General features: G+C 41.9%; 1 protein-coding gene across 1 annotated transcript; it reads left to right on the top strand.

The window, feature by feature from the left end:
* The first annotated feature begins 3403 nt into the window (after window positions 1–3403).
* On the top strand, window positions 3404–7900 carry snx20 (sorting nexin 20). The gene is made up of 4 exons (XM_079500657.1): window positions 3404–3537; window positions 5813–5999; window positions 6366–6502; window positions 7177–7900. The coding sequence occupies exons 2-4, from the start codon at window positions 5876–5878 to the stop codon at window positions 7846–7848; spliced, it is 933 nt and encodes a 310-aa protein (XP_079356783.1). The 5' UTR covers window positions 3404–3537; window positions 5813–5875; the 3' UTR covers window positions 7849–7900.
* The last annotated feature ends 5875 nt before the right edge of the window (window positions 7901–13775 follow it).

Consider the following 13775-nt stretch of genomic DNA (forward strand, 5'->3'; position numbering starts at 1 on the left):
TTCAAAAATAGCAGACCTACAAGCTCGTAGCGCGCCACTCGGTGGCGCGCTATGAGCTTGTAGATCTGCTATTTTTCAATAGCTAAATTATAACATAATGTTTAAAACACCAAACACCAAAACAAAAACAAATATTTTATACCACATTAGTTGTACTATAGCTCTCATCCTGTCAACAATCAATTGCTTGAATGGACTTGTCCTTTTTAAATGTTGCATCACAGTAATGCAATTGTTTGATTTTCTATTTGTCTTTTACCCTCTAAATTATTACTGATTATCGAAAATCTCATTGTGTAAATATTTCATGAACCCAACAATATTCATATTGAGGTATTGTTGGGGCAAAACTGATATTTGATTTTGTCCATATTGACAAGCCCTAATAAAATTATGATTTAGAATCCCACACAGTATATAGTCTCATATTGATATAATATTGGTGTATTGCCCAACCCTAATATCATGATGGTGTACAGTACTATGCATGTACTGTATGTCTTGCAGATTGTGCTTCATTGTGTTCTATACAGTATGTGGATTTCTTCTTATGGTGGCATGACATGCCTGAAGAAAGTCTTTGACCGAAATAAAAGTGTTCATATTGAAAGTGCAGCGGGTCATTGTGTACTTTTTGTGCATTTAAAAAAAATAATTAAATGCAACGCCCAGTGCCCTTTTAGGGGATTTCAGCCCCTGCCCCCTCTAACACTCTCTGCACGTCCCTGCAGGCCATGACAATAGGACAGGGGCCCTAAGGGGCCACATGCGCAGATGTTCCGATCCGCACCAAACGTGGCACAAACACTGTTCTTCAGGGGTCTAGCTGCCATGACAATTTGGTCACCCTCAGGAGCGCCAAGGGGCTCCCGGGGGCACCGATGTTCCGATCCGCACCAAACGTGGTGAATGGTGCATTTATATAGCGCCTTTATCCAAGGCGCTTTACATAGATTGTGCATTACATTCACCCATTCACACACACATTCATACACCGATGGCGACGGAAACCATGCAAGGCACCAACCAGCACATCAGGAGCAATTAGGGGTTCAGTGTCTTGCTCAAGGACACTTCGACACTAACTCTGGGGGAGCCCGGGTTCGAACTGGCAACCTTGTGGTTGCCATCCAGCCACTCTACCCTTGAGCCACCGCCGCCCCTGGCACAACGTGGCACAAACACTGTTCAGGGGTCTGGCATGATGCAGGGTGTGCACAGATAGACACTAGGGGGTGCTAGAGCACCCCCTGCCCTTTTGGCAATGTGCCCTTTTGGAAAAAAAAGAAGAAAAAAACTTTTATTTTTATTTTTTTTGGACCATACCATGGTGACATTGATTAAGTCTTGATACAAAAGCTTCTAATACATTATTTAGGCCCCAAAATATATACACTATTAAGGCGACCAGCCAGTTCCACACGCAAAAGGTGCCCTTTTTTTCACTTGAGCACCTGCCCCTCTAAATGTCTGGGCATGAGGATAGTCACACCAGAAAACCTAAATTGCACATATAAGGACGCGCACTACAGCAGTGTTACAACAGTGTTTAAAAGACTTGAAATGGCCATAACTCGGTGACCATTGATCTGATCAGCGCAATATAGGAGGACCTAACCCCAACTCCACATAGAGGCCTGAAAATGTGTGTGTGTGTGTGTGTGTGTGTGTGTGTGTGTGTGTGTGTGTGTGTGTGTGTGTGTGTGTGTGTGTGTGTGTGTGTGTGTGTGTGCGCGTGTGTGTGTGTTTTTATATATGCTGCCTGTGATACTTGTTTTGTTGTTTTTATCATAGTGTATTCTGTAATGTATTTCCATTTTGTGATGTCATGTATTCTGTAATGTTTTTATATGTTTCTGACTGGACTTCTTGGAAGAGTATGCGGTAGGCTAAAAGAGATAAAAGAAAACATCTAAAATCAACATGTTGACAACAGCAGTATAGTTTGAACTATAGTCTCCACCTAGTGGACGAACACTGGTACTACAGTGTAGGTGAGGTCGGTTTTTTGATTGATTGATTGATTGAAGTATTTATTAACAGTTTGCAGAATTACAGTACATTTCAAGCACAACTCAATACAAAAACAAAAGCATTACACTTGTTTACAAGAGGGTCCACCTTATTCAATTCATCATAACATTTAGAGACGTACAAATATACACTTCTATATAGCCAAAAACAGGAAATCATCATAGAGGGGGTAAAAAAATAAAAAAATAAAACATATACAGTAAGGGGGAAAAGGATTCAGATTTTACGGGGGCCAGATTAGAATTGCAGCAGTCCGTAGGTGCCCTTTGAGAGCGGTTTTGAGGAGTCAAGGGATTAGCATGTCTTAATGACTCTTGGTAGGGCCGCACGTTCCACATTTTGGTGGCATAGGAGCGAAATGAATTTAATCCCCTCAAGTCCCCCTTGTTTGTGCTGAATCTGGGTTGCACATGCATGGTTTGTTGAACTCCCTCTGGTGTTGTGGGTGTGGATTTAGACAGGTACATGTACAACAGGTATGGGTATCTTGGTGGTGTAGCGAATCTTGTGGACCAGACCCATTGCAAGATGCTGTACTCTGTCGTCGACCCTAAGCCATTCCAGGCGCCTGTCAAAGTGGGCAGGGGTATAGAGAGATGGTGTGAATCAACCTGCCAGACCATGCTTTGCTGCAGAATACAGTAGACTACATTCTTCCTCTTCCCAGGCTAGTAGGGCTGGGTTTGCTGGGTTTTATGGCAACATGCATAGCTTATATCCAGTGCTGGTGCAATGAACAGTATGTAGACCATGAGCAACCGGACTGTCCGCGAATGCCGTGTTATGGCTGTAGGCCTACAGAGAAAGAGTTGGGCGACAACCCACACTGGTTCTCAAACTGCCCGCTAAAGGAGAATGGGGGCAATACTGTTTGAAGCAAAAGTCGATTGGCTTGAAGGAAGAAGAGAGGTTCTCTTGTATGAAATGCCCAAGGGCCCCGGCCCCTCAGCCAATGCTTAGACAGAGGCGAAAAGTAGGCCAGGGAAAAAGACTGTATTTTGTTGATCTGTATGATTTATGGCTTTGACCAAATGGTTGGAGACAAAGTAAAATGTAATCTGATGTTTTTTTTCTTTTTCTGTTGTCCTTTTTTTGTGTATTTTTTTGCAGACACTTGAATGCAGTGTAAATGTGGTATATATGCGTAATTTATTTTTTGATGTCTGAAATGTTGTGAGTGTCACTGAAAAATAAGTAGTTATAGCCTCCCCTAGCGATTTTAGGCCTTCTATTAATTGAATTGAATTGTCTGGTAAATATTTGGGGCAGCCAGCTTACACATGTAAATCTCACCATATCTGATCAGGTTTCACTTCCCTTTTCACAGATACACTTCCCCCTTCAACTGGTTCCTCTATCGGCACGTCAAAACAAGTCACTGTGAATGTTTTCAGATCAGGCTAAAATCACGTAGCCTATTACTCCATGCTTTCACTTATTACTCCATGCTTTCACTCCCTGACAGAACAACATTCAAGAGACGCCCTTACTACAGGAGGAAAGGTAAGACTATAATAGTCCAATCAATAGTAGATATGTGATGTTGTGCCGTCACTGTTTATGAAACGCAAAATGATTACCATCCACTCCGCTACTAAGAACATTTTACAGTTTTGTAAACTCTGTAAACTACAAGAAAACTTCAAGGCACTCCCATTTGAAACAAATAAAATGCCTTAGGCCTAACTGTCATGGCATAGCCAATAAGCCTTTTATACACAAACTCTGGCATGTTTGGACTTCAAGGCTTTGGCAGGGAGTCAATACAGTAAGAGAAGCTAAGCTTTTGATAACATTCTGGGTTGGGTTTGTAGGCCTACTGGCTATTTTAAACTCACAACAAAGGTGTAATGAATTTGAAGTCCAGATCGAAAGAAAGGTTTAGGAGTGTCGAAACACATTCACGATATACGTGTTTATTTAACAATTAAGAGCGTTCCTGGAGAATGACACAACAGCAGGTTAAATTCACCTCATCAGCAGGTCAAAGGGAGAGGAGGTGATCACCCCAGCCTCTTTATGCTAATAATCCCCTTCCGATTAACTTCGGCCCAAACCTGTGCATACTGTATATTTCATGTTTAGAGGAAATTGATATGCTGTTATATCAACTGTTGTTACTGTGTTAAATTATTATTCATGTCATGTGTGAGTGGATGGGACCCGAATGGAAACAAGGCCGCAAGGTCTTTCTTCGGTGAAATCCTTTTTTTGAACAAAAGAAATGCCTGACTGTACATTGTGCTGTTTTGTTTGCATTTATATGTTGCCTAATAAAATATTCAATCAATCAAAAAAAGCATCGTGGCACACCCTCTTTTATACACTTCAAGAGGTCTCAAAATAAAAAAACACATTAGGTTGAAAATAAATAGGACACTCATTTATCACATGGCCTTAAATGGCTGTTCTTCAGGTCTGCTAGAAATAACTAAAATAGGCTTGTGACTGCTGCTGGTAACAGGTGAAAGAGTTCTATTACTCCTCTTACATAGATAGAAATGTCATTTTCCCATTACAGGTTTTAAACAACTTGGCAAAGTTGGGGAAATGTCACAAACCATTAAATATAAAACATTTATTTAATGGTTGAATGTTGTTGTTTTTTGTCTTAACCCATTCTGGACGGGAACCCGTTTTTGGTGTTTTAAGCATTATGTTATGCTTTAGCTATTGAAAAATAGCAGATCTACAAGCTCATAGCACGAGTGCCGCGCTATGAGCTTGTAGATCTGCTATTTTTTTGTGTAAAGCGCCTTGGATAAAGGCGCTATATAAATTTACCATTTAACTCAAGTATCAACATATTTTCAGATGGGGGTTGGTTTTGAATAAAGCAATTTAAAACAATATAAACAGAAACGTCAGAATAACAAGTAGTACAAAAAAAAAAAAAAAAAAAAGCAAATTCAAAAAGAGTGAGAAGAAGCATAGCTTATTGCATGTTATTGCCAATTACATATCATTGTTGGGGTCCTTGACATGAAATATTGAGCACCACTGATATAGAAACATAGCTATTTCAGAAAACTGTCAGGAATTAGAAGACTTTTTGATTTCATTTCGAAAAATAATAAAATAAAAAATGTAATTGGCCACCGACCCCCATCTGAAAATATGTGGTTCCAGGGACCCCGCCATTTTTTGCAAAAAAAGCAGACCTATAAAGCTCATAGCTCGGCATAGCTCATAGCGCGGTGCCGCGCTATGAGCTTGTAGATCTGCTATTTTTCAATAACCAGTGTCGTAGTGCTACTTTTAGAAGTGGGGTTAGAAGACAGACCGCACGCAGACACACTATTGAAACATACAGACGTGTATAGCCTATTTAGAAACACGGTTTACAATGCTTAACCCATTTGACCTGAGATCAGATTCTAAAAATGTCTTCTACATCCTGACAGTTTTCTGAAAAAGCTATGTTTCTATGTCAGTCGTTCTTCGATTTTTCAAAAATAGCAGACCTACAAGCTCATAGCGCGCCACTCGGTGGCGCGCTATGAGCTTGTAGATCTGCTATTTTTCAATAGCTAAAGCATAACATAATGCTAACACCAAAAGGGGTTCCCGCCCAAAATGGGTTAATTGTATCCATAAAAGTATAAATGAGTCAAAAAACATATTTTTGCCAAAAAATAATAATATTTTAGACGTGAGAGAAATGGGTGGATTGTGCTCCCCCCGCACCAGACAGACATTATCTGTTGTCTGTTGTCTATTTTCTCTACATGTCGGCTAGTAAACTGACCGCTGTAGCCCTTTCTCTCCCCCACGGCAGTGAACTTCACACCTCCAGACAGCTCTGCTGCGGTTGCTCATATGCAGCCAAAACATAGCGGGGATGGCAGAAGAAGCACGACTGGTACGAATACCTGCCAGACAGAAGGCTAAGAAAGGCCCAGACACAGTGATGCAAGAGTCTGACCAGCACAATGGAACAACATACGAGACACTGCAGGCCCCAGGTATACCCTTTCACTTCTGTGTTTCAATCAAAGAAAACACCCCCAGAGAGAAAAAATAAACTGTTACAGAAGGGGGTTCCCGCCCAAAATGGGTTAAGTGTATGTTGTGCTCATGTGTCATAAGTTCATGTATTGTCCATGTCTTTTTTTTCTGCTTAATAAAACATATTGAAACACAAAGAAAACATCCCATTTAACGGATAACGTTACAAACAAAAAAGTACATCCCAACATTTGTGTGTGTGTGTGTGTGTGCGTGTGTGTGTGTGTGTGTGTGTGTGTGTGTGTGTGTGTGTGTGTGTGTGTGTGTGTGTGTGTGTGTGTGTGTGTGTGTGTGCGTGTGCGACTGTGCGTGTGTGCGTGCAGGACCCAGTTCTTCCGGTTTGACAACCAGGGAGCTTCAGCAAAATTGGAAGGTGGTAAAGAAGCAACTGAGGTCTTCCAAACTGCTTTTTGAAATCCCATCTGCGCGCATTATAGCACAACCCCTGTCCAAATATGTGGTGAGACAGACCCTCTTGATACAGAATATATTAAAAAAATATGTGTCGGTATAAGGTACTATTATTAACCCATTCTGGGCGGGAACCCCTTTTGGTGTTTTAAACATTATGTTGTAATTTAGCTATTGAAAAATAGCAGATCTACAAGCTCATAGCGCGCCACCGAGTGGCGCGCTACGAGCTTGTAGGTCTGCTATTTTGGAAAAATCGTGAAAATATGTATTTCAGAAAACTGGAGGATTTAGAAGATTTTTTTTAAATTTCGAGGTCAGGCCTAAATCAGACAATGTGCTGCTTGTTGGAATGTCCCCGGCTACTGGCTGCAAAACGTTTTTATTTGAATGAATATTTCAGCATCCATTATACCAACAGAACAGTGTGTATGTGGTTAAAGTTAAAGGATAACTTTAGTATAACGTTTGTTTTTTTCCGCTTTTTTTCTATCATTCCTTTGTGCAGGCATATTTCCGGTGTGTTTTGTGTTGAAATCTCTGCTATAGCTTGAAACGTGTCGTTTTATGTGAACTGGCACAGATTTTCTAAAGAGCAATGCCTGGACAGAGAACTCGATTGGAAGTGTTATTATGGGAGAATTTCACATGTGCTCACTCACAACAGAATGGCAGGATTCAGGTGAAATAATTGGTTAAGTTGCCCTTCATTATACATTTCAGGTGTACGAGATCGTGGTGATCCGTTCTGGCAGCTACGACTCCAGACGCGTGTCCGTAGAGCGCCGCTACAGCGACTTTGTCCGCTTCCACCGCCGACTGCTCGAAGAATTCAGCGACGAAATCGAGGACGTGGAACTCCCGCGCAAACTTCTGACGGGGAATTTCGACGAGGAGAACATCAACGAGAGGCGCCTGGCTCTCCAGGACTACCTGGCAAAACTCTACGCGGTGCGCTGCGTTCGATATTCCCGCCATTTCTCTGAATTTTTCAACCGGCAAGAGCAGATACGCGCGTACGGCCTCTTGCGGTCGGGACAGTTTCGATTAGCGAGGGACCTGCTGCAGAATATCCTGGAACTAATGGAGAAGCTGGCACAGAGGCAGAGCCCGGTCCTGCTGGTGCCCACGCTGTGTGCCCTCGCCGTCTGCCACCGCGACCTGGACGAAACCGAGGAATCGTTCTCTACGGCTCACAGGGCGCTGCCCCCGGTGAGGCGCTATGGGCTGAAGCGCTACAGAGCGCCGCTGTTGGAGCTCCTGGTGGATTTGGGGTACCAGCTGGGACGTCCCGTGGCGCAAATACAAGAAGAATTGACTGGAGTTAGGGATGCAGAAAGGGGCCTGGTGTCTTTTCTCTCCCTGAAACAGGTGGTGGTACAGGAGTTCACGTAAGGATTGTGTGTGTTGGACCACAGATGTGAGTTGAAATACCCTCGATTTCACTTCTTAAAGGACCACTTCACCACTTTTCAACTTCTCTTCCTATAATTGGTCCTAACTAATGTTCATGATAAAATCCACCATTTTTTCCTACTCAGTCTGTGTCTCATAGGAAGGCTGTGGGCAGTTCAGAAACCCGTCCACCAGTGACATCATCGATGGTGAATCCAAGCTAATAGAAACGGCAGGCTTTTTTTCCCTGAAAAGTTGCAATGCAAAAGTTGAAGCCATCGTTCTCACGATAATACAAATCTAAATATATTTTAAAACAAATCTTGTTTTAAAAAAAATCTGCCTAATGATGATGTCACTGGTGGACGGGTGTCCGAACTGCCCAAAGCCCTGTTATGAGACACAGACTGAGTAGGAAAAAATGGTGGTGTTTTATCATGAACATTAGTGAGGACCAATTATATGAAGAGAGGTTGAAAAGTGGTGAAGTGGTCCTTTAACAAAGTTTGTGATGTTTGAAACAACCTTTCCTTTTGGAGTGTTTTGGCGACACCTCTAGTTGCTACGTGGTCATTACAGCATGTCATAAAAAGCTTGTTTTTGCTGCTTCAAAAGTAAATAATGCAATAAAACTAAACAATCCCTTTCTGGCCGACAGCCATTCAGAGGCGTGTGAGTGTGGATCTTGCCAGAATGAGTGTGGGAAAAGGAATAATGGTCCACAACACGGACGCAAAGGCGATTTCACTTCCAAGCATTGAGGCCGGGCGCCACAAATGCTACAAATGTCACTGTTGAAGAAACTTGATCTTCTCCACCAAATTAGTAAAAGGAAAAGATACTGGTTTTGGTCGGTATGTCCGTTCAAAGTTCTCAGCTCAGCAGCCTGCCATGTTGTCTTTATTATGTCTTTATTGTGTTTGACTTATCTCTCTCAAGACAGATTCAGCAAAAAATAAATATATATTATTTTTTGTTTTTGAATGGATGAACAGTAACCACATGATGTTGTTCAGAAATATATAGTAAGGTATGTAGCTAAAATCCAGGTTATGTAGAAGTGTAAAGTTTGCCAGTAGCCAGCCACTGCAGCCAGTAACCTGTAACCATGTGTAAACCAGTAGCCTGTAACCATGTGTAAACCACTAATTGAACATGTGAACTAATATGCACTGTATGATTATACATAGTGTAGAGTCAGTGGTTTTCAACCACTGGTCCGGGGACCACCAGTGGTCCTTGAGTGGGTTCCAGGTGGTCCCCAGCTAAAGGACGGTGAGTTAGTAATCAAATGGACCCTTATAGATCTTTAACTCTTGGAGAGTGCAAAATGTAATGGTTACATTTCACGCTCTCAAGAGTTAAATTATTACTAAACGAGTCTACACGATTAGAGAATGTAGATTTTTATTTTATTTTGACCCGTTATCTAATGGTACCAAAATCAATACAGCATAAAAATGTTCTTTAGTTTTGGGTCTGAGAGGTTAAAGGTATATTCAGTGATTTCACTTAATTCAAATATCACTTATTTTTTGGATAATCCTCCCTACTATAAAGTGTGCTGACCATATAAGGAGTTCCTCCCTGTCCCCAGTGAGCCCCTGGAGTCAAAAAACCCTAGTTTCGGTTTGGGCTTTGGGTGGCAAAGCCTTCATCCAATCAGGATGAGAGGGGCCTTCCTCCAATCATGATTGAGTGGGGCGGGCCTTGGTGCACGTGCTGTTGGTCTGTTGTACTTCCCCCACTGTAGAGCGTGTATACGTGCACATCTTGTTACCGGGGTGGACCGGGGATTTTTCCAAATCACCCAAATCACTGAATGCTCCTTTAAATGTTATCAAATGGTGGTCCGTGGCGCAAAATGCCAAATAAATAATGGGCCTTGATATGAAAAGGGTTGAAAACCACTGCTGTAGGTAAATGAGGATGTGTCCTCTGCCACAAAATGGTTGTCCGAATGAAGGCCCGACTCACACCTTTACATCTAGCATACAACATTGATGCATGCTTGTTGTATGAGATGTATAGCTGATGCAAGCTCGCAATGCATTTCCAATGGGAGGCACATGGTTTGACACAACATTTGTGTTGTATGGCTTTCGGCTGTGTTTCGACTGCCCCCCTCCCCCTCATACAACACAAATGTTGTGTCAAACCATGTGACTCCCATTGGAAATGCATTGCGAGCTTGCATCAGCTATACATCTCATACAACAAGCATACATCAATCTGTTGTGCACGTGTGAGTCGCCCCGAATACTGATAGATAAGCAGTGGTGGAAAGTAACTAAGTACTTTTACTTAAGTACTGTACTTAAGTACAATTTTGAGGTATTTGTACTTTACTTGAGTATTTGAGTATTTCTCAGAGTTTACTTTTACTTCACTACAAACATTTGAAAACTTTAGTTACTGGTTACTTTGGCGATTTTCATTTTGATTAGAAAACATACATTAACCACTTCAACCCTATACAGCATTGTGAGCTTGTAGATCTGCTATTTTCAATAGATTTTGTACACATTTTGAACTTGTGAAATGGGACATTCTGCAATATGAGTGCTTTTACTTTTAGTACTTTAAGTACATTTTGATGCTGATACTTTTGTACTTTTACTCAAGTACATTTTAAATTCCATACTTTTACTTAGTAACGAAGTAGTTCTAAATTGCAGTATTAGTACTTTTACTCAAGGAAAAAAATTGAGTACTTTTGCCACCACTGATGTTTAAGTTACATGAGGAACTTGTTTGTTACACTGTTCTGCTTTCTGGTGGTCAACCACCGACATGATGACCTAAATAATGTGTGCTAACAGGCAATGGCTGCATCATCCTAAACACTCATAATGAGTCATTTACTGTAATTTATGTCATATGGGTGTTCATCTTTTTGCACAACTTAAATTGGAATTAGGGATGGGAATTATCGATGAAGTCATTCATTGATAATTTATACGTTTTGATAACCTTATTGATCGATTAACCGGTTAGTTGATAAGCGCAGTCTGAGAATCTTAATTTCCCTCAATGTCTAACATAAAAATCTACACTTTGCTGATATACAGAATGAATACAAAAGGCATAGTACATACCATTTCTGATGATGCTCTTGTTGCTTTCCAAAATATTCATATTGCTACTCGTCTCTCTCTCTCCCCGTGTCTGTCACTCTCCACTCTGTAAAAAGCCCAAACATAAACAAAAATATTAAAATAATAATGTAAAGACATCCATTCATTGCCAAATTAATTAAACATTTTGATTCACACGACTGGGGTGTGTGTATGACTGCATGTTCCTGCCATACCATACACCATTATTTGGGGACAAATGCTGGACATGAAACCAGTTAACTGAGGTTAGTATGTCAATCTGACAGTGTGTGTGTGTGTGTGTGCATGTGTGTGGCTGTGTGCGTGCTGGATTTGACTGGGGAACTTTGCAAAACCTGTGTGTGAGTGTGTGTGTGTGTGTGTGTGTGTGTGTGTGTGTCCGACTACTGGGGAATGTTGAGAAGGACACAGTGTGCATGGTTAAACACTCACACACATGCCGCTGTTCTGATTTACAGCATGCTTGACTTCTTACGTAGATGGATATTGACTCGGCTGATCCTCACCCACCAACCGTTTGGTTATTGGACACTAAGGTGAGGTTACCACTGAGGTGGTAACCTCACGTCACCAGGCTTTCCACCTCGGAGGAAAGCCTGGTCTGTGTTTCTAAATCGCTGTGTGATCCGGTCTAGACCAAATTATTCCAAGACGTACTTGAAGAAACGTGTTGGATTCATACGCCGCATCCAGGCTTTCATTGGGTAGTAGGCCCTAAAACTACGATGCCCTCGATCACGGGGAATTTGGGGTACATCTGATTCCGGTTTTTGGTTTCCTGCCTGATGACTACAAACCAAGAGGCGAATAGCAAGAGGTGCCAACTTTGCTTTACTTCCCGTATCTGTGTGAAGTAGGAGACGGGAAGAATCTAGGAGTCTATTCATTTCCAATGGGAGAGTGAATGTGAACACAGCTTCTGAATCATTCCTTAGCTCCATGGTCACTGAACTAAATATTGGCCCCAATCATCACAAGGCACACAATATTTCCAAGATGTTTCTCGCTAAAAAAAAGCCATTAGTAAAAATGGCTTTTTTTTAGCGAGACAAATCAGGAGAAAATCTACTTTGTTATCGACCTTTCTTTATCGGGGAGGAGCAAACCATGCCTACTTTAGGAGACCATTTGTAGGAGTTGTAGTCCATTGCGCCTCTAGTGGTTAGACGTCCGCCCTGAAACTGGGAGGTTGGGTGTTCGATCCCCAGCGGGGTCATACCAAAGACTGTAAAAATGGGACCCAATGCCACCCTGCTTGGCACTCAGCATCAATGGGTTGGATTGGGGGGTCAAATCTAACCTGACTCCGCCAGATGGGGCAGCAGAGAGTACAGGGTTCCCCCCTCCTGCTCCCATCTGGGAACTCTCAGGCAGACTTGATGCCCGGCCACAAAACGGCCTGGCCAATCAGCAGCAGCTATCCCGCCTCTAGCTGCTGCTGATTGGCCAGGCCGTTCCCAGATGGGAGCAGGAGGGGGGAACCCAGTGTACTCTCTGCTGCCCCATCTGGCGGAGTCAGGTTAGGTCAAATCTACTAATCTGTATATCTCAGTATCTTTATAATGTATTCCACAGACTTACTGATACGTTTGTTCACCCAACTCTGACACATAGGGGTCTGGGGAAAGGATTCCACAGACAGACAGACAGACATTTCCATAAAGGCCAACCGACAGACACATATACATTTCCAAATATGGGATTAAAAGCCAAAGGGGACACATGGGCAATGGCCTTGTAGGCTAAAGTGTCAGCATAATGCTAGTAAAGTGAAATTACTACCCTGCAGAAGTCATCCTCCCTCTCTCTCTCCTTTCTCTCTTTCTTTTTAAACTCTAGATACTAGTATAGGGACTAGCCGCAATTTGCAACTCTAGATTTTTTTATAATGGGATGAATCTAGAGTTGCAATACCCTCCATTGACTCCCCACTCATCATTTTGCGTTTGCGATCTGCTTGTCTTAAACGACGTTAAACTCACCAACATTGCAGCTGTAGTCCAAGCTTGAATTATTCTCTTTCAATCTGCAAAGCTTGTTTTTCATAAAAATCCCCCGTAGACATGTTATGAGCTACTTTCTGTCAAGAAGAAGAAATGTTGGAGTTTGGAAGCGCTCGTTTGTATTAAGGGGTCGCGCTGCTGCCTCCTGCATTATGTGCAAATGCGAATCAGATGCATGCAGGGACGTTCAGTGACTTACGACGAGCGCTTCCAAACTCCAGCACTTAGAAAAAGAATCACTTGCACAGAATTTCTTGACAGAAAGTAGCTCATAACATGTCTACGGGGGATTTTTATGAAAAACAAGCTTTGCAGATTGAAAGAGAATAATTCAAGCTTGGACTACAGCTGCAATGTTGGTGAGTTTAACGTCGTTTAAGACAAGCAGATCGCAAACGCAAAATGATGAGTGGGGAGTCAATGGAGGGTATTGCAACTCTAGATTCATCCCATTATAAAAAAATCTAGAGTTGCAAATTGCGGCTATATAGGGACTTACTTACACTTTCTCAATAAACTTAAACAATCTCTTTTTACTCTTTGTTTGCTCTTTTTTTCACTCTTATTCTTTTCTTTTCTTCTTTTTTGCTGTTGTTGCTGTTGGATGTTATCGATGCTGCTGCATTGTCTGAACTTGGAAGCCATGAACAAAAACGCATGTGTAGGTGAAAGAATGTACCGGTATACCCTGATTATCAGACTCCGAGCAGTTCACTGTCTGTGGACTTCAAACCTGTACACAAGAAGATGTAACTTGATCTATTTTTGTTTGGTAGGTGGATTGATTGATCAGACTGCCTCTTCC

This window comes from Electrona antarctica (assembly GCF_951216825.1).
Source record: "Electrona antarctica genome assembly, chromosome: 5".
Lineage (NCBI taxonomy): Eukaryota > Metazoa > Chordata > Actinopteri > Myctophiformes > Myctophidae > Electrona > Electrona antarctica.

Coding starts and splice junctions, on each gene's coding strand:
- snx20 (XM_079500657.1), top strand. CDS start 5,876: ATGGCAGAAGAAGCACGACTGGTACGAATACCTGCCAGACAGAAGGCT. Junction 6,000..6,365: donor CGAGACACTGCAGGCCCCAG/GTATACCCTTTC, acceptor GTGTGCGTGCAG/GACCCAGTTCTTCCGGTTTG. Junction 6,503..7,176: donor AACCCCTGTCCAAATATGTG/GTGAGACAGACC, acceptor TATACATTTCAG/GTGTACGAGATCGTGGTGAT.